This window comes from Gymnoscopelus braueri (genome assembly GCF_963280865.1).
Source record: "Gymnoscopelus braueri genome assembly, chromosome: 5".
In the NCBI taxonomy this organism is placed as follows: domain Eukaryota; kingdom Metazoa; phylum Chordata; class Actinopteri; order Myctophiformes; family Myctophidae; genus Gymnoscopelus; species Gymnoscopelus braueri.
This window is the reverse complement of record NC_137606.1, coordinates 56,843,705-56,870,800: the sequence shown is the minus strand read 5'-3', so window position 1 is coordinate 56,870,800 and position 27,096 is coordinate 56,843,705. Positions and strand designations below refer to the sequence as shown.

Here is a 27,096-nt window from a genome sequence, read left to right as displayed (position 1 = left end):
TGATTTTTTTTAAGTGCGTCACCTATTTATAGGTTTCTATGTCATCATGCGTCTCGCTAGCCAATCAGAGCATTGGTGACAACAATATTGTCACGTATCACGCGAAGCTTGACCAATGTTAGCTTGGCTGAGACGGGGGGACACACGGAAGGACAAGAAAGAAAACATACTCTCCACCTCTGGCGGAGACAACAAACAAACAAACAAACTGCAAGTGGCAACGGGGTCCAAGCATATCAGAGAAAGATGATGAAGAGGAAGATGATGGCCCTCAAGAGAAAATGCAGACGAAGAGGAAACATAAAAACATCATGTGGTTCACAGTGTCATGTGTAGACCAAGGACCAGTGGAGATTATACCCAGAGCTAAGTGGCTCATGTGGGAAGACGGATTCTCTGCTGGAACTGTTACCTCCACGACCCTCTGGACAAGTGGATGAAGATGGATGGCTGGATGGATGGCTGGATGGATAAGTGGGTGGATGGATGGATTTACCAAATTAACCCATTAAGACCTGAGGCGATTCTTTAAAAAAATCTAAATCCTAACAAAAAAAAAATTCAAGATTTTTCCAAAATAGCAGATCTACAAGCTCGTAGTGCGGCACTCGGTGCCGCGCTATGAGCTTGTAGATCTGCTATTTTTGAATAGCCAAAGAAATCTAAAGTGACACAGATGCGTTCCAGGTCTTAAAGGGTTAACACGTTGCCTGCCAAGACACAAAGTCGTTCTATTATCAATTTTTTTTTTGGGGGAAAACTCCACAAGGGGCGCCCTAACACAGCTTTGGGATGATCCATCGTCACTCAGAGAAGAAGTATGTGGATGTGACGTCATTCCAAAAAAACATCACATCCATCCACCCTGACTATGGGATTTTTAGAAAAACACTCCTAACTCAGTTTCTTTTTTTTTTGCATTGAAAACCACCCGTTTTCAACGGGCCATAGCCCCAAAATGACCGATCGGCGCTGGAATGTTATTGTTCCAATGGACACACAGATCCCTCCGCCTTCTCACAGGGACTTTTTTTTGTACACAATCTAGCTTCCACTGAGATTCAAAGATCGTCGGATTAAGGTAATTACACTGGCAAGGGGATAAAAAAACAATGTTTAATATCTTGGCAGGTAATGTTAAGACTAGAGAGAGGGGCGTGTCTATAAAAGGAATATATATATATATATATATAATATCAAAATACTGAATCAAGCAACTGTCCGGGGTGCTCCCAAAAGCCTGATAATTTTCGCGATAATTACAGTACCCCGCGATACTGTTATCGTGGACATTTTTTATTGCGATATACGATAATATCGTATATCGTCCCATGCCTAGTTACGGTTTAGCCTGGTAAACCCCCCTCCCTCCGGAAATGTCATTTGCATTTGATTTCAGGAAGGATGTCTGGGATCGCTCAGGGAGTGAAGCTGACCGGTCCGCTGCGTGTTAGAACCAATCAGCGGCTGCTAGGGGCGGGATCATCCAATCACCTGCCAAGTAGCTTGAAAAAAGTGAAAATGCCGTCTGTCATCGATTCTGCTTCAGGAGTCTCAGATGGAAGTAGGCTGTGAAACAAAATGTGTGTCGCAAAGCTTCTTCCATTTGACTGAGTCAGGTTAGTTACGGCTGCCCAGCTATGGGATGTCCCCGCGAGCTATGGGATGAATGATCAAAGTGCACATGCGTGGACCGGGTATGGACTATAGTCACATATAACAGAGGAGATAATGAACTGTACTGTACCATCAGATATATGTCACAGCATGACATCTTCTTCTCCTTGCCTCTCATGGACTTGACTGCATACTCCTCCCTGGTGAACAGCACACAGAGAGAAGAGGACATTGTATTTAACCCATTAACACATTAACCGCCAAGAACGTAATCCTACGGTCCGTTAAATCCAACTGTTAAGCGCCGAGACCGTAGCCCTACGGTCCACGGTCTTTTCGCGCTAAAAATTTCCGGGTGCACGTTCGGAATTCTTTTGATCCACTTCCGTTTCCGGTTTGATGACCGGAAACGGAATTATTTGGGATCCGGTTTTGACGATCACGTCCGCCCTCGTTCTACAGACGAAACTGAAACTCAATTCTCTTCCTGTAGTTTTTTCTCCTCGCATATCACTGTTTAACGTAATCCGCTCTGACTACAACATGGATGCCCCGTTTGACACGTGGTTTTCACTGGGAGATACAGTGAGATCTCGCGGATGTAAACAGACCGTGTACGGCTCAATCTTAAGGATTTTAACAAGATCTATGGCGACATGAAAAAAACAAAAAAACACCTTGGCACTGGTGAGTACATTATGAGATTAACCTCTGGCGGTCGATGTGTTAAGACCTGAGGCCATTCTTAAAAACGTTTTCTAAATCCTAACAGTTTTTTTTTTTAAATCTGAAAAATGTTTTTTCAAGATTTTTCAAAAATAGCAGATCTACAAGCTCATAGCGCGGCACTCGGTGCCGCGCTATGAGCTTGTAGATCTGCTATTTTTGAATAGCCAAAGAAATCTAAAGTGACACAGATGCGTTCCAGGTCTTAATGGGTCAGAACTTAGTGCATGGGTGATGCAACGTTGATGATGCAGAGGGCCACTGTATTTCCACACTCCCTCCAGAGGGACACGTTGCATATATACTGTCGGGCAGAAACCTCTTATCTCCGTATTTTAACTATTTCGTAAATGAGTGACGTACTTCGCCATTCTATGTCACACAAGAGTAGCAAAAATAACCGATCTACAAGCTCGAAACTCGACGCGTTTTGAGCTTGTAGATCGGCTATTTTTCAATTGGAATCCCGATTTTTCTTTTGCTATTTTTTAATTGGAATCCTGAAAAGTAAATGTTTTACTTAATTTCAAATGCATTTAGTTATACTTATGTTAACTTTATGAACTTAAATACAAATACATTGGACATAAAAAAGACAATAGAATTGTAATACTAGTAGTCATTAAGCTACTAATATAGACTATAGACAAATATAGTAAAATAAAAATAAATTGTTTTTATAATTGTTTGTAAATTGTAAATTGTAAATAAAATTGTTTCATAATTAATAAATTGCTTCTGGGGGGTCCCTGGAACAAAATATTTTGAGATGGGGGTCGGCGGACAAATACATATAATTGTGGGGGTCCTTGACATGAAAAAGTTTCAGCACCACTGATATAGAAACACATTTTTCAGAAAACTGTTGGGATTTAGAAGACATTGTAGAATCGGCTTCAGGTCTTAATGGGTTAAAGCTTTATAGATCAACAGTAGTATTTTGAAATGGATTATTTGACACACAGGGAGTAAGGATTTAACACATTTAGACCAGGAAAGAATCTGTGTGATTTTTACATTTTCTTTGGCTATTTTTAGAAGAAAAAAATATATATATGTGCAAATCTTTTGAATATATATCATTTTTTAAAGCAAACATTTTTAACTCAAATCTTTGCTTCTGGGGGGATTCTACAAATGTCTTTTGAACATTACAAACAGTTTGTAATGTTCCCTTTAAAAATATATATATTCAAATATTTGCACAAATGTTAAACGATTTAAACAAAATAGCAGATCTACAAGCTCATTGTGCGGCACTCGGTGCCGCACAATGAGCTTGTAGATCTGCTATTTTTGAATGGCCCAAAGGAATCTAAAAATGACACAGATGCGTTCCCGGTCTTAAAGGGTTAAGAACTGCAGTGATATGAAGCACTTTCTTGGCATCATATATTAGTAAGGAGTCTGGTCGCTCAGCGTTCTGAATCAACTGCAGTCCAATGATTGAGTTTTTTCTCAGAGGCCTGTAAAGACAGCGCTACAATAGTAAATTCTACTGAAGTCTTTTAATCCGTGATGTATATATAATGTGACTGTTAAAATTCAGGTCTGAATCTATGACTTACACCAAAGGTTTTTGGCTTGGCTTGTAAGTAGAGTGCAGAGAAACTCTACTTACTTAACTTACTATTAAGACCGGGAACGCATCTGTGTGCCATGTTTACATTTCTTTGGCTATTCAAATTAGCAGATATACCAGCTCTTAGCACGGCACCGAGTGCTGCGCTAAGAGGTTGCAGATCTGCTATTTTTTTTAAACTCTTCAAAATTAGTGCAAATCTTTGAATATATATATATTTTAAAGCAAACATTTGTAACTCAAATCTGTGCTTCTGGGGGATTCTATAAATGTCTTTAAATCCTAACAGTTTTTTTGGAAAAAAAAATTATGTTGCTATAATATCAGTGGTTCTCAAACTTTTGAGTTACAAATATTTGCATTAAAAAAAAAAAAAAAAAAAAATATATATATATATATATATATATATATATATATATATAGTTAAGATTTGCACACATTTTCACAATGAAAAAAAACAGCAGATCTACAAGCTCATAGCCTGAACAGTAACAGTTTCGTACATACAAGGCTTCCACCTGACAGAGACGGTTTCTAGACCAGTGGTTCTCTTTCTCATGTCAGGGACCCCCAAATTAACATGTATTTGGCCCGTGGACCCCCATCTGAAAATATGTTGTGCCAGGGACCCCCTAGAAGAGATTTTTTTGTTTTGTTTTAATGTTAAAAAATAGCAGATGTACAAGCTCACAGTGAGGCACGAAGTGTCACGCTGTGGCTTGTAGATCTGCTATTTTTTTAAATAGCCAACGTATAACCTATGGATAAAGTGGTTAAAATGATTGTGACGCTGTATCAAGACCTTCTGCTGGGGACCCCCTGGAACCCCCCCCCCCTCCTCCAAGGACCCCTGGGGGTCCACGGACCCCACTTTGACAACCACTGTTCTGTAGAAATCAAAGCCTTAACTCAGCCTTCAACCTTGTTTAAGACACCTCTCACCTCTGTTTACACACAGCTACACCCATTAAGGACCCCTCCTCCCCAGGGACCCCCGGGGACCACTGATTGGTCAGATAAATCTACCCGACTCACTCACCCCTCGGTGACCTCTATGGGTGACCTGTAGGCTTTCGATTGGCCGCCGCGCCGTGGTGACGAGCAGAGCATCCGTCCAATCAGACCCAACGTGATGAGACCAGAGGGAAGCAGGACGAACGCCAGGAGCACCGCCACGTCACTGAACCTTATGGAGGCAGCTAGACAGGTTACAGAGAGACAGACAGGTTAACACAGGAGCACCGCCACGTCACTGAACCTTACAGAGGCAGCTAGACAGGTTACAGAGAGACAGACAGGTTACAGAGAGACAGACATGTTACAGAGAGACAGACAGGTTACAGAGAGACAGACAGGTTACAGAGAGACAGACAGGTTAGAGAGAGACAGACAGGTTACAGAGAGACAGACAGGTTACAGAGAGACAGACAGGTTACAGAGAGACAGACAGGTTAACACAGGAGCACCGCCACGTCACTGAACCTTACGGAGGCAGCTAGACAGGTTACAGAGAGACAGACAGGTTACAGAGAGACAGACAGGTTACAGAGAGACAGACAGGTTAGAGAGAGACAGACAGGTTACAGAGAGACAGACAGGTTACAGAGAGACAGACAGGTTAGAGAGGCCACGTCACTGAACCTTACAGAGGCAGCTAGACAGGTTACAGAGAGACAGACAGGTTACAGAGAGACAGACAGGTTAGAGAGAGACAGACAGGTTACAGAGAGACAGACAGGTTACAGAGAGACAGACATGTTACAGAGAGACAGACAGGTTACAGAGAGACAGACAGGTTACAGAGAGACAGACAGGTTAACACAGGAGCACCGCTACATCACTGAACCTTATGGAGGCAGCTATGAGAGAGACAGGTTAGAGAGAGACAGACAGGTTAGGGAGGCCACGTCACTGAACCTTACAGAGGCCGCTATGAGAGACAGACAGGTTACAGAGAGACAGACAGGTTAACACAGGAGCACCACCACGTCACTGAACCTTATGGAGGCAGCTATGAGAGAGACAGGTTAGAGAGAGAGACAGACAGGTTAGAGAGGCCACGTCACTGAACCTTACAGAGGCAGCTAGACAGGTTACAGAGAGACAGACAGGTTACAGAGAGACAGACAGGTTAACACAGGAGCACCGCCACGTCACTGAACCTTACAGAGGCAGCTAGACAGGTTACAGAGAGACAGACAGGTTACAGAGAGACAGACAGGTTACAGAGAGACAGACAGGTTAACACAGGAGGACCGCCACGTCACTGAACCTTTTGGAGGCAGCTAGACAGGTTACAGAGAGACAGACAGGTTAGAGAGAGACAGACAGGTCACTGAACCTTTTGGAGGCAGCTAGACAGGTTACAGAGAGACAGACAGGTTAGAGAGAGACAGACAGGTCACTGAACCTTTTGGAGGCAGCTAGACAGGTTACAGAGAGACAGACAGGTTAGAGAGAGACAGACAGGTTAGAGAGGCCATGTCACTGAACCGTACACTGGCCGCTGAGAGACAGGTTAGAGAGAAAGACAGTGTGACAGTCAGTAGTGTGAAAGGAGAGGGTAGAGTTATATTTGTACCTTTAGTAGTGACAGTGTAGGGTATATATTTGTACCTTTAAGGTGACAGTGAGCACAGTGTGAGAGGAGGGTGTAGGGTATATATTTGTACCTTTAGGGGTGACAGTGTAGGCCCTACACTGTCACCCCTAAAGGTACAAATATATACCCTACACCCTCCTCTCACACTGTGCTCACTGTCACCTTAAAGGTACAAATATATACCCTACACTGTCACGCCTAAAGGTACAAATATATACCCTACACTGTAGGGTATATATTTGTACCTTTAGGCGTGACAGTGTAGGGTATATATTTGTACTTTAGGCGTGACAGTGTAGGGTATATACTTGTACCTTTAGGCGTGACAGTGTAGGGTATATATTTGTACCTTTAGGCGTGACAGTGAGCACAGTGTGAGAGGAGGGTGTAGGGTATATATTTGTACCTTTAGGCGTGACAGTGTAGGGTATATACTTGTACCTTTAGGCGTGACAGTGTAGGGTATATATTTGTACCTTTAGGGGTGACAGTGTAGGGTATATACTTGTACCTTTAGGCGTGACAGTGTAGGGTATATACTTGTACCTTTAGGCGTGACAGTGTAGGGTATATATTTGTACCTTTAGGGGTGACAGTGTAGGGTATATATTTGTACCATTAGGGGTGACAGTGTAGGGTATATACTTGTACCTTTAGGCGTGACAGTGTAGGGTATATACTTGTACCTTTAGGGGTGACAGTGTAGGGTATATACTTGTACCTTTAGGGGTGACAGTGTAGGGTATATACTTGTACCTTTAGGGGTGACAGTGTAGGGTATATACTTGTACCTTTAGGGGTGACAGTGTAGGGTATATATTTGTACCTTTAGGGGTGACAGTGTAGGGTATATATTTGTACCTTTAGGGGTGACAGTGTAGGGTATATATTTGTACCTTTAGGGGTGACAGTGTAGGGTATATATTTGTACCTTTAGGGTATATATTTGTACCTTTAGGGGTGACAGTGTAGGGTATATATTTGTACCTTTAGGGGTGACAGTGTAGGGTATATATTTGTACCTTTAGGGGTGACAGTGTAGGGTATATATTTGTACCTTTAGGGGTGACAGTGTAGGGTATATATTTGTACCTTTAGGGTATATATTTGTACCTTTAGGGGTGACAGTGTAGGGTATATATTTGTACCTTTAGGGGTGACAGTGTAGGGTATATATTTGTACCTTTAGGGGTGACAGTGTAGGGTATATATTTGTACCTTTAGGGGTGACAGTGTAGGGTATATATTTGTACCTTTAGGCGTGACAGTGTAGGGTATATATTTGTACCTTTAGGGGTGACAGTGTAGGGTATATATTTGTACCTTTAGGGGTGACAGTGTAGGGTATATATTTGTACCTTTAGGAGTGACAGTGTAGGGTATATATTTGTACCTTTAGGGGTGACAGTGTAGGGTATATATTTGTACCTTTAGAGGTGACAGTGAGCACAGAGTGAGAGGAGGGTGTAGGGTATATATTTGTACCTTTAGGGGTGACAGCGTAGGGTATATATTTGTACCTTTAGGGGTGACAGCGTAGGGTATATATTTGTACCTTTAGGGGTGACAGTGTAGGGTATATATTTGTACCTTTAGGAGTGACAGCGTAGGGTATATATTTGTACCTTTAGGGGTGACAGCGTAGGGTATATATTTGTACCTTTAGGGGTGACAGTGTAGGGTATATATTTGTACCTTTAGGAGTGACAGCGTAGGGTATATATTTGTACCTTTAGGGGTGACAGTGTAGGGTATATATTTGTACCTTTAGGGGTGACAGCGTAGGGTATATATTTGTACCTTTAGGCGTGACAGTGAGCACAGAGTGAGAGGAGGGTGTAGGGTATATATTTGTACCTTTAGGGGTGACAGTGTAGGGTATATATTTGTACCTTTAGGGGTGACAGTGTAGGGTATATATTTGTACCTTTAGGGTATATATTTGTACCTTTAGGCGTGACAGTGAGCACGGTGTGAGAGGAGGGGGACCCGTGCACATCGGGGGGGTTCCTCACAGAGCAGGTGTAGGTGCCGTTGTCGTTGAGCGTGGCGTTGATAAGAGCCAGGGAGGCGTCGCCCCGCGCCGGCCCGCCCTGCCAGAGCACCCTGTCCTTAAAATGACCCTCTGTCACCGGGAAGGCCCTCGAGGAGAAGTGGAAGAACTGGACAAAACAAGAGGAAAGGGGGGGGGGTTATTCAAAAACATTCAAAATCTGCTATTTAAAAAAAAATCTTGAACATTTCTGCAAATCTTTGAATATATATATTTTTTTTTTAAACAACATGCTAAAACTAAAATCTTTGCTTCTGGGGGGTCCCTTGAACAACATATTTTGATGGGGTCGGCGTGCCACAAAGATATCATTTTGGGGGGTCCTTGGCTTGGAGTTTGAGAACCACTGATATTATAGTAACATAATATTTTTTCAGAAAACTGACATTTTCAAGATTAAAAAAAAAAGATGAGCTTGTAGATCTGCTATTTTTGAATAGCTAAAGACAGACAGACAGACAGACAGACAGACAGACAGACAGACACACACACACACGAAAACTAGTGAGTTAAAAACTGTTACATAGTGAGGTAAGGAGATTTGTGAGCAGGTTATTACGCTATGCAACACGTTGTGAGCTTGTAGATCTGCTATTTTCACTACTTTAGTGTGATACCCTTGTATGATGAAGTAGGGCGTTAATTTATGGAAGATAAAATAAAAAAGCTGAAATATGGATACACAAGGTTTCTGCCTGACAGCAACCATATATAATATATAATGGGGGGGGGGGGGGGATATCACGAGTTAGCCTGACAAAACGTATACTGTACATCATCTCTGAAGCAGAGCCATTATGGCATGTTTGGATTGTATCTTGAAATATGAAAGTTATCGATCAGGAAAACCATAACAACGTATATTTTATTGTTCCATCTATTGTGTTTCATTAGGCATAATAAATGTGTTTGTTTCTCAGCTAAGCAACAAGCCGTGGGTCAAACTGAACAGATGAAACAGACAAGATAAAGAAGTCCTATAATCTATAATGTGATTCATGAGAGGATTAGAGCTGCTGTGTGCTCTGTCTCGTTTGGTTATGTTCCCCGATTCATAATCTGACTTATTACTTGCTTTTTATCTTTACATTTTTATTCGCACGATCTTGCAAACCCCATTTTTTTCACCCAGTGCCAATTGTCTCGGTAATCCTGGGCACTACACTCCCTCTGCCAGCCTAGGGAGAGCCCAGAGCCGAGCTCAGGCCTCCTTCAATGCATGAGAGCTATAGCCTGGTTAATTTTGTATGGGGTCGTGAATATATATCCCTTCATAGTTTGTTTCATAATAAATAAATACAAAATATTATTAATATTTCAAAAGATTTTCAAAAATGTCCCCCGCAAAAAAAACAACAACACATTCTTACATACTTTCTTAATCCTTTGAGACCTGAGGACGCATCTGTGTCATTTTTGATTTGAGGTAAAAAAAAACATTATTTTATACTTTGGCTATTCAAAAATAGCAGATTTACAAGATATATTGTATATCTGCCATTTTTGAAAAATCCTGAAAATGTGTGCAAATCCATATTGTTTTAAAGCGAACATTTGTAACTCAAATCTTTGCTTCTGGGGGGAATCTACAAATGTCTTCTAAATCCTAACCGTTTTTTGAAAAGGACCCCCAAAATTACATGAATTTTGGCTGCGGACCCCCATCTCAAAATATTTTCTTCCAGGGACCCCCCCCTTCCACCCCAGAAGTTGTAATGGAGTTAAAATGTTCGCTATGGAAAAATAGATATTCAAAGATTTGCACACATGTTCACGATTAGTGAACGATGAGCTTGTAGATCTGCTATTTTTGAATAGCCAAAGAAATCTAAAAAAGATTCTTAATGGATTAAATTAAAAACAAATTACAACATTTTCCAAAAGAAATTCATGAATGGCCCGGACAGCTGGCGTAGCGGTCCAGGCACCTGGACTCTAAAATAGCCTGACAGCGCGTCGCGGGTTCGAGTCCTGATCAGGACGGCCTTTGCTGCATGTCACTCCCCATCTCTCTCCCCATTTCCTGTCAGACTACTATCCTATCAATAGAGGCATATAAGCCAAGGAATTCATCTTTAAAAATAAACAATTTCATAAATATATATATTTTTTAATAAATCAAAGAGAAAAAAATATATAAGTACTGAAAATAGCAGATCTACAAGTTCACAATGTGACGTGTTCTGAGCTTGTAGATCTGCTAATTTCACTAGCTTGGGTCCTGGGGACATAGCACATTTCTCTTTAAAAACGTTTGGGAACCGCTGGTGTAGAGCACACACCTGCATAATAAAAACATCAATTAATTAATATTAATGATGTTAATCATGTGTGATTTGAATAAATACCAAAAACTGAGCAGCAGGAGATATAGGAGAGACAGTCCATGTGAGGACGACTACCTTTAGAGAAAGTATACAATAAGGCTAAGAAAGAGCTGCACAACATGCTGAATTCTATGGATTTTGCTAAATGCAATGATAGAAAATTATATCAGCAGAGTTGAAAAATGGCCATCTATTAATTCACTGACCTTGAGTATTTTTTTCAATATATAAAGATGTGATTTCCTGTTCTTGCTTTAACTAGACAAAGACCACAAGGTCGAAACGTTTCATTTTTGTTGCTGCAGCTGAATAAAAGATATATAATAAAATAAGCATTTTAAAGTGAGTTCTATTCATCTATTAACCCATTAAGACCAGGAAAGCATCTGTCATTTTAGATTTTAACCACTTCAAGCATTATCTTATACTTTGGCTATTCAAAAATAGCAGATGCGCTTGTAGATCTGCTATTTTTTTTTAATCATGAACATTTGTGCAAATCTTTGAATAAATATATATTTCTAAAGCGAACATTTGTAGCTCAAATGTCTTCTAAATCCTAGCAATGTTTTGAAAAAACGTATGTTGCTAAAATATAAGTGGTTCCAGAACTTTTTTGAGGACCCCAAAATGATATGTATTTGGCTGCGGACCCCCATCTCAAAATATGTTGTTCCAGGGACCCCCTCAGAAGCAAAGATTTGAGTTAAAATGTTTTGCTTAAAAACGCATATATATTCAAAGATTTGCACAAATTTGCACGATTTTTCAAAAATAGCAGATCTACAAGCTCTTAGTGCGGCACGAAGCGACGCGCTACGCCCCCTTCCTACAGTATATAGGAAGTGACATCCCCTTCCTATACAAACCCATTGTAACTTGAAACTCCATTTTAACCATGTTAGATTCATCAGAAACACCCGTCCTTGGTTCTGGTGACTGATATTGTCCTTCTAATACGTGAGGAGACCATGTTTTTTCAATGACTCTTTTCATTTATTTTTTATATTTTTTGGGGAAAATGAAAAAATAAAACGGTACAATAAAATAAATATATGTCACGTATTAGGAGGGCAGGGTGAGTCACCAGAACCAAGAACGGGTGTTTTTGATGAATCTAACATGTTAAAAATGGAGTTTGAAGTTACAATGGGTTTGTATAGGAAGGCTTTCGTGTCTGATAAAATGAATATCAAATATCTAAATACTGAATCAAGCAACTTAAAAACTGTCTGGGGGGGATCACAAAAGCCTGAGTAGACGATACAATGAGCCCCTTTTTTTTAAAGTCAAATATCCCTTTAATGGATTGATTCAGCTGTAGGATACACAGTCAACACGGGTAGATTCTGAGTAAAATGTCAGTGTCAACAGATGAAAACAACAACACTGATACCATTATAACCTTCAAATTACTGGAAGAAAAGGCAGGGCATGAATGTCTGACGATCGGCTGCTCTGCCATGACAAATAACCAGACAAACCAACAGTATGTCTCTACTACACCCACTGCTGAAGGAATTCAACTCACTAGGGAAAGAAAGACAGGCAGACAGACATACAAGACAGGCAAATCATTTACATTTGGTCTGTGTCAATGTTCTGTCAGGTAGACCTACAGTACAGCGGGGCTCAGCCTCAGCTATGAATTAAACAACTATAATTGAGATCCCATCACCGTCTACTCTACTGCACTTCATCATTTTAAATACAGGCTTAGGACCAGGGATGCGGTAACACGCCATCCCACCAGTCTTGTTTTGAGCAGGAGCACGCACACGCATCGATTAAAAACAACCCTTAAAGGATAACTTTGTTTTTTTACAACCAAGGTTTATGTTTTAGCTTGTAATTAAAGTAAATAAAAGATGAGTATTTAAAAAAAAAACGTTTACTGCTTTCTATAGTTTTAGCAATTTTCGCGATATCTTTTTACAGTGGGCGGGGCATTCGGGCAGGAGGCTAAATACTGTATGTATTTTTTTTACACAATAACCCGGCGATTTCTTTATTATTATTTACAGTAGCTCTTCTAGCCCCCAATAACTCACATCTGGCCATCAAAGACCATGGGACCTTTTGTATTGTGTAAAAAATACATATTTATCCACCTGCCCGAATGCCCCCGCCCACTGTAAAAAAGGATTGCGAAAATTGCTAAAACTATAGAAAGCAGTAAATGAAAAAAAATGAACACTCGTCTTTTATTTACTTTAAGTACAAGCGAAAACAAACCTTGGTTGTAAAAAAACTAAATACAACACTGCTTAGGACACGTGTGATGAATCAAATGTAACGATTCACACACAGTCTTTCACTCTCTCACACACACACACACACACACACACTTAACCCATTAAGACCTGAGGCCGATTAAAAAAATGTTTTCTAAATCCTAAAGGTCCTTACACAATGGGGGCGATTTTTTCATGCGAATAATACGTATTTTTTTTAAACCTTATAAAGTCAATGCAAGCTTCCATGTAGCGAAAAAGCAAAAAAGCGAAGCGAAAAAGCGTCTTTTAATTATTCGGAACGAGTCCAAATTTTGCGTATATTCGCATAATCGCCGTTGTGTAATGACCTTAACGCTTTAAAAAACATATATTCAAAGATTTGCAAAAATTTTCACGATTTTACAAAAATCTACAAGCTCGTAGCGCGGCACCGCTTGTAGATCTGCTATTTTTGGATAGCCAAAGACATCTTAAAATGACACAGATGCGTCCCCGGTCTTAATGGGTTAAAAGAAGGGCTGTGTGGAGAAGCTGGACGAAGTTTTTGACCAACTCCCTCTCTAGTCCCTATGTCATTTAATTCACCAGGGCAGCTGTTTGTCAGCGGTAATCTTTTTTAAATCAACATATTGTCTGTCTTCTCACAGTCTTTGTAAATACTGTAAATCAGGCTAATGTGCATGATGTGATAAATGATCAGCCAGGCAGCACACTTCATTGAGGAGACCAGCTGATAGATACAACAAACACACGTGGCTGGTGTCACGTTAAAGAGATTATTGTTGCATTTATTACTACTGTGTTTACACACACTCACACATTGTCAGTGTGTGTTAGCTAGTATATGATGGCTTCATAAAAACAGAAGACAAAGTGTGAAGTGTTAACAATCTACTAAAGCTTTACAGGTTTATGGTTTTATAGCTCTGTCTGTCTGTCTCTCTCTCTCTCTCTGTCTGTCTGTCTGTCTCTCTCTCTGTCTGTCTGTCTCTCTCTCTGTCTGTCTGTAACACCGTTCCCGCTCGCTTGAAATGTACATTTACAATGTAGGCATTTAGCGGACGCTCTCAACCAGAGAGACTTACAATAACCAAGGTAAACACATACATAGAATGCAGAGAGACAGTGTAGTGTCTCAGTAAATATAGGATCATGACTAAACCAAGAACCAGTGGTGGAAAAAGTACTAAATTATTCTAATTGAGCAAAACTATCAATACCGCAATGTAGAAATACTCTGTTACAAGTAAAACACCCGTGTTCGAAATATTACTTGAGTAAAAGTACAAAAGTATTGGCATGAAAATATACTTAAAGTACCAAAAGTAGAAGTATTAAATGTTTAAAAATAGCAGATCTACAAGCTCACATCGCGTCACGATGCGATGCGTTGTGAGCTTGTAGGAGGGGGGAACTTGCACGGATTTCAAATGCCAGTATATTATCCCGGCAAAATATGCCGGGACATGAGAACGCAAAGCAATTCTGTTACTATACCGGTAGTAGTCATGATAAATAGGAATACAAATATAATAATTTACAGTAATGAGCTTGCATCTTTGATGATGTGTAGAGCATGGGTTTTTTTCAACTGATTTTGACCCAAGGACCACCATCCTGACTAAGAGCAACCTGGGGACCACCACTATTGTGCGTGGTGGGTCCATCATAGACCCACCCCACACAATAGTGGTGGGGGGTTCATGCACCACAGGGAGCTGGAGAAAATAGCTATAATATCAATATAATATCCAATAAAATACAGTGATTTTGTTTGAATATGATGGAATATGATTAAGGATTACTTAATCCCCCAGAAAAAAAGATTTGAGTTACAAATGTAACTCACGTATAAAAAATTAAAAAAACATATTCAAAGATTTGCACAGATTTTCAGATTTAAAAAAAGCAGATCGACAAGCTCGTAGACCTGCTATTTTTGAATAGCCAACAGAAATCTTAAAATGACACATGTATATGTGTTCCCGTTCTTAAAGGGTTAATTCTCCTCTGGAAGGCAGATAATTATGCGTGAGGCGTAGTGGCGCGGCGCGGCGCAGCGCGGGCGGCCGTGGCAGCGCACCAATGCCAGAGTGCCACTATAATAAAAACCTCTGGCATGCAGAATGATATTCATGTGATTGAGCTTTTCAGATGCTTATTCATGGTCTCTCTTTTTTTTCTTCTCCACCGCTGATATACGACCAGAGGAGAGACAGGAGCCCCGTTAACGCAATAAGACCGGGAACGCATCTGTGTAACCACTTTAACCATTATGTTGTACTTTGGGCTATTCAAAAACAGCAGATCTACAAGCTCATAACGCGGCGGCACCGAGTGTCACGTTACGAGCTTGTAGATCTGCTGTTTTTGAAAAATGTTGAACATTTGTGCAAATATTTGAATATATTTCTAAAAATGATATTTTTTTTATAAGATCTTTTCTTGTGGGGGGGGTCCCTGGAACGAAACATTTTGAGATGGGGGTCCGCGGCCAAATACATATAATTTTGGGGGTCCTTAGCATGAAAAAGGTTTGAGCACCACTGATATAACAACATAGGTTTTTTAAAAAAAACTGTTAGAATTTAGAAGATATTTTTAGAATCCCCCAGAAGCAAAGATTTGAGTTACAAATTCAGATAAAAATGTTCACAATTGTTCAAAAATAGCCAAAGAAATAAAAAAATGACACACAGATGCGTTCCCGGTCTGAATGGGTTAAAAAAAATACACAAAGGCCAAAAGCCTCTAATGAAATTGGACCGGGCGGGGGGGGGGGGGGGGGGGGGGGAGCAAATCAAGCCTCCCCCCTCTTTAGATATAAAAATGAGAAATTCACATTATTGTGATGCGTCTGTGAGGAGGCCGTAGAAAAAGAAAGAAAAACGGACGTTATTTATCAAGGTTGTGGAACCACTTGTTTGTACAAACAAAGGGAGAGCGTGGGGGGTGGGGGAGAGGGGGGGGAAGGGCCACACCCCGGGGCAACGGGTTTATTTGGCAACGCTCAGATTAAAACAATTGACAGAGAGTGACGTGAAACCATTCTGTCTGCACACTGTGACTTATGTACTAGTGCACACACACACACACACACACACACACACACACACACACACACACACACACACACACACACACACACACACACACACACACACACACACACACACACACACACACACACACACACACACACACACACACACACACACACACACACACATAAAGGCTGAGTCATAAGGTACTTTGTCTTCAGACGGAGTCGGGCACCCGGAATAACAGTTTTCGGGCCGGGCCGGGGCCCAAAATCTATGCTAATTAGCCATGGTCGCGGAGGACCGACGGAGGGCTCGGCTCCGGGTCGGCGGTGTGCACGCGGTGGAGAGAGACAGAGAGAGCGAGAGAGAGAGAGAGAGAGAGAGAGAGAGAGAGAGAGAGAGAGAGAGAGAGAGAGAGAGAGAGAGAGAGAGAGAAGAGAAAGAGAAAGAAAGAGAAAGAAAGAGAAAGAGAAACAGAGGAAGAGAAAAAGAGAGAGAGGGGGAGAGAGAGAGGAGGGGGAAGAGAGAGGAGGGGGGGGGGGTATGAGCGCCTAGTATCCAAACCACCATTTAGGTGATCACCCTATCACTAAATGGACTAGCACCGCCCTACATGGCTGAACTGCTGGGCCCCCCGGACAGCACCCGGCCATTGAGATCCTCTGACCAGAGGCCTCTCAAGGTTCCGAACGCCCGGTTGAGGCAAAAAGGCGACCGAGCCTTTTCTGTGGCTGGCCCAAATTTGTGGAACAGCCTTCCATCCACTGTTAGGTTTCGCCCCCTCCATGGACACTTCAAATCCAGACTCAAAACTCACCTCTTCTCCCTAGCTTTTGATCCACCCTAGATTTTAATCCATCTACAAGCTCATCATTTTTAGAGCGAAAATGTTTAACTCCAATATTTGCTTCTGGGGGGGTCCCTGGAACAACATATTTTGAGATGGGGGTCTGCGGCCAAAAAATGTTTGGGGTCCTTGACATGGAAAAGTTGGAGCAGCACTGATATAGCAACATACTGTTAGGATTTAGAAAACATTTTTGATTTGGATTTGACCACAGACCACCCATCTCAAAATGTTTAGTTCCAGGGACCCCCATGAAGCAAAGATTTGAGTTACAAATGTTCGCTTTAAAAAAAAATATATATATATATATATATATATATATATATTCAAATATTTGCACACATTTTCACGATTTTTCAAAAATAGCAGATCTACAAGCTCATAGCGCAGCACTCTGTGCCGTGCTATGAGCTTGTAGATCTGCTATTTTTTGAATAGCCAAATAAATCTTAAATTGACAGATGTGTTCCCCGTCTTTAATGGATTAAGGCAGACTTTAAATACAAAGACACAACAATAAGTGTTAGACACTGATCAGATTTTAACGCATGAATGATTATTAAATGTTGCAACAATGAAGACAAGACTTCCAGTGGAACACATGGAAGCTGGAGGGAGTTCCTGTGTTAATGACTAGTCTGATCTGTCAGCCCTCACTGACAGTAAGTACACAAGCTGACCTTTAAACAGTCCTGCTATGTCTCTCTCCACTGACCAGCAAGAGTGTTATTTTTGGGTTAAAACTTTAGTTTTTTTTGTTATAGCTTCTATAGTTTTTTTGTAATAGCTTCTATATTCAAATAGTAATCATAGTCATATAGCATACATGGGCAACTGGCGGCCCGGGGGCCACATGTGGCCCCCACCTTCACTTAATGCGGCCCGCAGGTTGATATCAGAATAGTGATATATTATTGATTTCAGCTGTTACCATTCCAAACATGACCCGCTTTAATTACTTCAGTCCATATTAGTAGCTTAATGACTAGTATAACAAATGTATTGTCCTTTTTATGTGTAATGTATTTGTGTTTAAGTTCATAAAGTTAGGGTAAGTGATTTTCTTTGCTTAAAATAAGTGTTAAATAGCTCTATATTGTGATAGTACTCATTGCTATAGAGTGTTTGTTCAGTAAAAGGAGTCTCCTTGTCTCTCCAGCTCTTTATTAAACAGAAAATGCATTTTCGTTTCAGTTTCAGTTTCATTTCCAATTTTATCCAATCAGGATAGAGAACTCAATCAGGATATAGATTAAACAAGTGAAATTGGAAGTGATGACACTAAGAAATGAGCAGACAAAACCGGAACTGGAACACTATAAAAATGAAGCTTAAAAATGTGTACTTTCTCCTGATTGGCTGAGATTTTGTCACCTACCGGAAAATGTATTTTCTGTTTATTAAAGAGCTGGAGAGACGGGGAGACATCTGTTACTGAACAAACACTCTATAGCAATGATTACTATCAGAATATAGTGCTTTAACCTTTTAACAAAATACTTTTAGTTTTAACCCAAAAATATCACTTACCCTACCTTTACCATAAGTATAACTAAATGCATTTGAAATAAATACAAATGTTACTTTTCAGGATTTCAATAAAAAAAATAGCAAAAAAATCATTCTGGATTCCAATAAAGAAATTGCAGAAATAGGAGATCTATACTTTGAGCTTGTAGATCGGCTATTTTTGCAAATTTTGTGCGACATAGAATGACGAAGTAGGGCATTAATTACGAAAAAAGTTAAAATACGGAGATAAGAGGTGTCTGCCCGACAGTATATGAAATATGGCCCTCTGGAGTGAGTGTGGAAATATAGTGGCCCTCTACATCATCAAAGATGCCTAACGCTGTTATAGAGTGTTCAGTAACAGGGGCCTCCCTTTCTCTCCAGCTCTTTAGCAAACAGAACAGAAAATACATTTTCAGGTGGGTTGCCAAATGTCATCCAATCAAGAGAGAGTACCCATTTATCAGCTTAAGTTTTATAGAGTTCCAGTTCCACCCACTGTGTGTCTGCTCATTTATGTGTGTCATCACTCCCACATTAGCCTGAGGCTACGAGCTCAATCCATGGTCTTGAAGGGCGGACCCAAACACAGCCGCCTGGATTTGTGCGTGGCTTCCTATTGCTTCACCAATCTATGTCCCCGCCTCCCCTCCCCTCCCCCCCTCGGCCTGTGCACCGAGCACGCTGACGTCACCAAATTTAGAGCGACGCCCCTCTGCACTCTGATTGGTTAGGAGATAACAAGGTCCAAGACCATCGTTCGTGCATCGCTCCCCCAGGCTTTTTTTCTTTTGTAACAAAAAAAAAAGCCTGGGTTTCCGAGGCTACTCCCACATTCACTCGTTTATCCTGCATCCTGCATGAGTTCTCTCTCCTGGTTGGATACAATCGGTATCCCGACCTGAAAATGTATTTTCTGTTTCTGAAAGAGCTGGAGAGATAGAGAGACTCCCGTTACCGAACATAACACTCTAGAACACTGGTTTTCAACCCTTTTCATGTCAAGGAACACCAAATTGACACTTACAGTATTAGCCCACAGACCCCCATTTGAAAAAATATACCAGGGACCCCCCATAAGAGAATATTTTTTTTAATTTCAAGGACCCCCAGTTTGACATGCATTAGGCTACGGACCCGCATTTAATGGCATTTCTATCTCTGGGACCCTAATTCATATTGTAAAATCAATGTTAATTTAACTCTGGGAGTGTACAAATGGAACCAAATGGACCCGTTAGGGTTAATTTGGTTCCATTTGTACACTCTCAGAGTTACAGACCCATAAGAGCTTTATGATAAGGGTCCATTTGGTTCCTAAATATCTATAATTTAGCTGGGGACCCCCTGGAACCCCCTCAAGGACCACTGGTGGTCCCCGGACCACTGGTTGAGAACCACTGCTCTATAACACTTATTCCAACAGAAGAGATATAACTTAAAGGACGACTTAACATAATAGGTCCTCATTAATGCTCATGATAAAATGGTACAATTTTTTCCTACTCGGTCTGTGTCTCATAGGAGGACTGTGGACACTTCAGAAACTCGTCTACCAGTGACATCATCGTTAGGCAGGATTTTGTTTTTCAACAAGATTTCAATTTTGTATTTAGATTTTATTAACGTGAGAACAATGGCTTCTATTATTGCATTGCAACTTTCCAGGAATAGAAAGCCTGTAGTTTCTATTAGCTTGGATTCCCCATCGATGATGTCACTGGTAGACGGGTTTCTGAAGTGTCCACAGCCCTCCTCTGAGACACAGAGTAAGAGGACAACGATAGTACCATTTTATCATGAGCATTAGTGAGGACCTTAGTGAGGATTATATGAAGACAGGTAATCATTATAGTAATCATTGCTATATAGTGTGTGTTCAGTAACAGGAGTCTCCATGTTTCTCTAGCTCTTAAATAAACATAAAATACATTTTCTGTTTATTAAAGCGAAGCGAAAAAGCGTCTTTTAATTATTCGGAATGAGTCCGAATTTTGCGTATATATATATTCGCATAATCGCCGCTGTGTAATGACCTTTAGGATTTAGAAGACATTAGTAAGAATCGGCCTCAGGTCTTAATGGGTCAAACGACGTTAAACTCACCAACATGGCAGCTGTACGGAAAGCTTGAATGATCCTCTTTCTCCAAAGTTTTTGTTTCAAAAAAATCCAACGTAAAGATGCTATGAGCTACTTTCTGTCAATACATTCTGTGCAGGTGATTCTTTTCTTAACACATTAACTGCCAAAGACGTTTATAAACGTCTTTGGGAATTCAGCTATTGCCTGCCAAAGACGTTTAAAAACGTCATGAAAATTTTTTTTCTCTACTTATTTAGTATTGACACTCTTTCGATATTCCAAACGAATAAGGAGATAACAATTTCCAAAGATTTGCTGCTCCATCCACTTCAATGTTAAAATTCAAACGGACAAACAATTCACATAGTTTTTTTGGTTTGAAACTACTGGTTTTGAGCTATTTTCAAACATCAAACAACACATGACAACAAGGTCATAATGACCTCGTTGACATTTGTGAAACCACACCTGAATCTCATCTGTGATTAGAAACCATCTGGGGATCAATCATACTGGAGAAAAATATTCTGTGGCAATGCGAAAAGGTACCAAAATCGTTCAAAACCCTGGCAGAGGCTACAGACTGTTCTGAAAAAACTCTGGCAGTCAATGTGTTAAGTGTCAGAGTTTGGAGGCGCTTGTTTTCAATAAGGCAACGTGCTGCTGCCTCCTGCATCATGTGACATTTAGAAACATGTGGTACGCAGGACCGTTGAGTGATTTACAACGAGCGCTTCCAAACTCAAACGCTCCATACTGCTCAATGCTTTGCCACTCAGTCTAGATGAGGGGGCGGGGGGGGGGGGGGTCAGACTCGGTCAGGTGCTGCTGCACGATGTCAGTCAGCTGCTGCTGTCACTGACTGCTCACGTTACTCTTTCACCTGCTTTTTTACTAACTTTTACTAACACTAACTTCACAAAGATGTACAGAAACCTGTGTAGTGTATGGCTGCTCCAACAGCCAAGCAGGTAAAGAGTAAACAGAACGGACAGAACCTTAGCAGCAGCTGACCGAGTCCGACACCGCAGCAATGGCGGCGCCACCTACAGGGCAGCGCTCCGTGGATTCGTGTATAGACAGAGATCAGTGGTGGAGACTGAAGAACTTGAGTCTGTGCGGTCCTCAGACGTAATGCTCTCTTCTCCTCTCACACCCACTTTGAGGCCTAACCCAGAACTACTACATGTTAAATGACCAAAAACCAACAGCACTCCATGTCGGTTACAGCCGCAACTACATTAGCTCCTCCACTTAACCGTGAGTGCTCCTATAGGAAATGAACGATCGCTCGCATCATATATATATATATATATATATACGAGGTTACGATCCCACCACAATCTATGGATCTGCACACAGCACAACGGTCCAAATGGAATTACAACGCAAACCACACTTTATCCCATTAGAACCGGGAAGGCATCTGTGTAAGCACTCTATCCATATTTCATACTTTGGGCTATTCCAAAAATATCAGATCTTTTCTCATAGCGCGGCAATCGGCAAACCGATTGTAAATCTGCTATTTTTGTAAAATCATTTTGTGCAAATATTTGAACAAAATATGTTCAAATATTTGCACAAAATGGACAAGATTTTTCAGTTTGAGTTACAAAATGTTCCCTTATATATAAGGGAACATTTTGTAACTCAAATCTTTGCTTCTGGGGGGGTCCCTGGAATAAAATATTTTGAGATGGGGGTCCGCGGCCAAATACATATAATTTTGGGGGTCCTTGGCTCGAAAGTTTGAGAACCACTATATTAAAGCAACATACGTTTGTCAGAAAACTGTTAGGATTTAGAAGACATTTGTAGAATCCCCCAGAAGCAAAGATTTGAGTTAAAAAAAAAATCTGTTTAAAAATATGCACTCAAAGATTTTCAAGATTTTCTCAAAAATAGCAGATCTACAAGCCCGCGCTATGAGCTTGTAGATCTGCTATTTTTGAATAGCCCAAAGAATACTAAAAATTACACAGATATTGCGTCCCAGGTCTTAATGCGTTATGGCCTCTTGCTGCTTCGGTGCAAATGGAGACTGATCCGTTCAGCGCTGTGACGGGATGCAGGGCAGGACGTGTGGGGTTACACCACTGAGTGCACTTATATGATCAGTGGTGGAACAAGTACTCAAATGTTTTACTTAAGTAAAAGTATAAATACTGCAATGTAGAAATACTCCGTTACAAGTAAAAGTCCGGAATTCAAAGTATTGGTATCAAAATGGACTTAAAAGTACCAAAAATATAAGTACTAAAATGTTTGAAAATAGCATATCTACAAGCTCACAACGCGCCGCGATGTGACGCGTTGTGAGCTTGTAGATCTGCTATTTTCAAACGGCCTATGTATAAAATAGGGCTAAAGTGGTTACTGTATATTTTATAATGCAAGTATTTATATCTGCATGTAACTAGTGACTAAAGTTTTCAAATAATTGTAGTGGAGTAAAAGTCTCATTCCTAAGCCAATAATTTGATGACTCCGGTCCGGTAGGAGACACAATTCAATTAAATTCAAAGGGCTTTATTGGCATGAGAAAACATACGTTTACATTGCCAAAGCAGAAAGCACAATACAACAATACAGCAATACAATCAAAACAAAAAATATGTACAAAGAGTCTCCTTTGTGTCTCCTACCGGAACCGCTGCCTACCGGTCACCATTGGGGTGACTAATCGATAGAAAAAATATATATAATTTTTGGGTGAACTATCCCTTTAACTGGTAATCGGTCATATGTCTTGTAATAATGTAAAGTAATCTACAAAGTAACTAAACTCTTAAAATAATTGTATTGGAGGAATAAAGTATGATGTTTGCCTCCGAGATGAAGTGGAATAGCAGTATAAAGTATCAAAACATGGACATACTCGAGTAAAGTGAATACCTCACAAGTGTACTTAAATACAGTACAGTACTTGAGTATTAGGTACTTAGTTACTTTCAGTTGCAGTGCTGAGTGCAGTTATGAGCACATTTACTGCTTCACCACACACACAGGAACACAGCGGTTTGAGGCCTCTGACCGCCAGAGGGGTTTCCTGGTCACGTTTCCAGGGGCAAGGAGATAAAGACCAGAGCCTTATATTTAGAGAGTTCCGCCACTGAGGGGGCAGGAACTGACGCTGGTCACGTGGTTCATGATGTAACTCTAAATAGTGTCAAAACGCTCATAGACTCCAGTGCGTTCCTCATTAACCCATTAAGACCTGAAGCCGAGTCTACAAAATGTCTTCTAATTCCCAACAGTATTCTGAAAAAAACGTATGTTTCTATATCAGTGGTTCTCAAACTTTTTCATGTCAAGGACCCCCAAAATGATATGTGTTTGGTCGCGGACCCCCCATCTTGTTTCCAGGGACCCCCCAGAAGCAAAGATTTGAGTAAAAAAAATCGCTTTAAAACGATATATATTCAAAGATTTGCACACATTTTCACGATTTTTCAAAAACAGCAGATCTACAAGCTCGAGTGCCGCGCTACGAGCTTGTAGATCTGCTGTTTTTGAATAGTCAAAGTGTAAAATAATGCTTTTTAGCTCAAATCAAAAAGTGACACAGATGCGTGAACCGACAGGGAACGCATCTGTGTGTCATTTTTTGGTTGTCTTTGGCTATTAAGAAATAGCAGATCTACAAGCTTGCGGATCTGCTATTTTGTTTTTAAAAAATCGTGAAAATCTTATATATATTTATATATACTTATTTTTAAGCGAACATTTGTAACTCAAATCTTTGCTTCTGGGGGATTCTACAAATGTATTTTAAATCCTAATGTTGCTATAATCAGTGGTTCTCAAACATGATAACATGCCAAAATTATATGTATTTGTCCGTGGACCCCCTCACTCAAAATATTTTGTTCCAGGGACCCCCAGAAGCAAAGATTTGAGTTAAAAATGCATATATATCTTCAAAGATTTTCACACATTTTCACGATTTTTTTTCAAAAATAGCAGATCTACAAGCTCATAGCTCGGCACTCGGTGCATGCCGCGCTATGAGCTTGTAGATCTGCTATTTTTTGAATAGCCAAAGAAATCTTAACATGACACAGTGTCACTCTCCTTGAATGGCTCTGGAGGGGGATTTATGACGCAAGGATTTCCAAGTGGACGAATCTGGTACTGCAGCAAAACATGAACGAGGGAAAAAGGGCCTCAACCGTTAAGGGCTCGACTCACAGGCTTGGGCAGGGAGGTACTTTGTGACGTATGTAGACACATAAAGGCAGTGGTGGAAAGTAACTAAGTACATTTACTCTCAAGTACTGTTTACTTCTACTCCACTACATCTCAGAGTATATTGTACTTTTTACTCCACTACATTTATTTGACCGCTTTAGTAACTATAGTTACTTTGCAGATGTGGATTATTGAGACAAAACATGCATTAACCAACTAAGCCATATTTTGTACTTCAGCTACAAGAAAATATCAGATCTACAAGCTCACAACGCGTCGCTCTGCTATTTTCAAAAGATTTGTATACATTTTTAAACCTGAGATGGGACTTTCTGCATATTGGCTGCTTTTACTTTGGTACTTAAAGTACAATTTATATTGTGGTATTAGTACTTTTACTTTTGGTACTTAAAGCACAATTTGACGCCAATACGTTTGTACTTTTACTCATGTAGAATGAGAATCCAGAACTTTTACCTGTAACAAAGTATTTCTATATTGAGGCATTAGTACTTTTACTTAAGTAAAACAAAATTAGTACTTCTTCCACAACTTCCTAAATGGACCCATGAAGTCGTACAACCAGAGGACCCAAACCCAGAAGGAGGGTGTCCCCTATTTTATCAAATACAGCAGATGTACAAGCTCACAATGCGTCGCATCACAAGCTTGCAGATCTGCTATTTTGGAATAACTGATATAAAATAGTATAAAATAGGGTAGTGGTTAAACTGATTTTTATACTATATTAACTAATTTTACTAGGTGGACCCCCTGGGACCCCGTCATGGACCCCCTGGCAGTCCTGGGACCCTAGAGACATAGGGCGTTGGGTCAAGCAACTTAATTGAAATGAATGGATGAGGATCCTCTTGATATTATACAGAGTTTAGGGCTGGCACCATCGTACCATTTTAGTTGACATAATTGTGATGAATGTGTTTTTGGCATCGAACATTAAGAACATTTATGTTTGACTGTTAGGCTTTGTAAACAAAAATAGCACGGAGCAGATATTATATACAATTTATTATTATTTTATTTACTCCACTGCGCCCTCTACAGATCTGGTTAATAAAAAAATACCATTGACCAGATCTGTAGAGGGCGCAGTGGAGTATATAAAATAACTCTGTCTCGCGGACATATTTTATTTTCTTCCCATAAAGTGTATAATACAGAGAAGGTGGGGTGCTGAGGGTCTTCCTACCTCCGAGAATAGACTTTCAACAACACAAAACAGTCTTTGTTTCTGTGAGTAATGAAGTGGTTTTGTTTATTTTGACTAAAGACAGAGCCCTCACAGGACAGTGGAATTCCTTGTCTATGAGCAGAGCTGAGCGGCTGGCAGAGCGTTGGAGAGAACTCACTATAACGCTCTGGACCAGGGCTATCTACAATCTAACAGCACGTGACATGCTGTGAGCTTGTAGATCAGTTTTCAACAATAATTAATTAGTTCTCAATAGTTGAATGAGAACAATTCAGAAGATTATGCAACATAACTGCGATTATCTCAAATAATAGCGATCAGGTGATTGTGTAATAATTGAGACGGGTCTAGACAGAGTTGTGGGTGAAGATGGCGAGGAACAGAGGAGGTGGCAGGAGTGGTACATTCCAGTGGTGGGAGAAGTACTCACATATTTTACTTAACCCTTTAAGGCCTGAGGTTACGATTCTACAAAATGTCTTCTAAATCCTAACAGTTTTTTGAAAAAACATATGTTGCTATAATGTCAGTGGTTCTGAAACTTTTTCATGTCAAGGACCCCCGAAATGTACATGTATTTGGCCGCGGACCCCCATCTCAAAATATGTTGTTCCAGGGACCCCCCAAGAAGCAAAGATTTGAGTTACAAATGTTTGTTTTAAATAATATAATTCAAAGAATTTCCCAAATGTTCTCGATTTTTCAAAAATATCGGTGCCACGCTATGAGCTTGTAGATCTGCTATTTTTGAATGGCCAAAGTGTAAAATAATAAGTTTTTAGCTCAAACCTAAAAATGACACAGACCACTGACCAGGTGTTAATGGGTTAAGTAAAAGTAGCAATACCGTAATATAAAAAAATACTCTGTTACAAGTAAAAGGCCTGTGTTCAAAATGTTACTTGAATAAAAGGTCCAAAAGTATTGGCATCAAAATATACTTAACTTATTCAGTGCCTGACTTATTTCTGGCAGTTTGGTTCTGAGTGCCAGAGTCAAAATTTATTTAAAAAAAAAAAGTGCTTAGGAGCCGAGATACAGCCTTTTTCAGTAAGAA

At 40.3% G+C, this 27,096-nt stretch overlaps 1 protein-coding gene across 2 annotated transcripts in view; it reads right to left on the bottom strand.

Annotated features, from left to right (window-relative positions):
- mpzl3 (myelin protein zero-like 3) overlaps positions 1 to 27,096 on the bottom strand; it is a 53,753-nt gene that overhangs the window by 7,853 nt on the left and 18,804 nt on the right. The window contains exons 3-6 of one of the 2 annotated variants that reach the window (XM_080428949.1): positions 8,476 to 8,689; positions 5,843 to 5,855; positions 4,965 to 5,111; positions 1,748 to 1,817 (exon numbers count right to left, since the gene is read on the bottom strand). In XM_080428949.1, the coding sequence (XP_080285075.1) occupies positions 1,748 to 1,817; positions 4,965 to 5,111; positions 5,843 to 5,855; positions 8,476 to 8,689 (444 nt within the window). Of the gene's footprint in view, positions 1 to 1,747; positions 1,818 to 4,964; positions 5,125 to 5,842; positions 5,856 to 8,475; positions 8,690 to 27,096 lie in introns of both variants that reach the window. The other variant, XM_080428948.1, reaches the window with a different exon arrangement.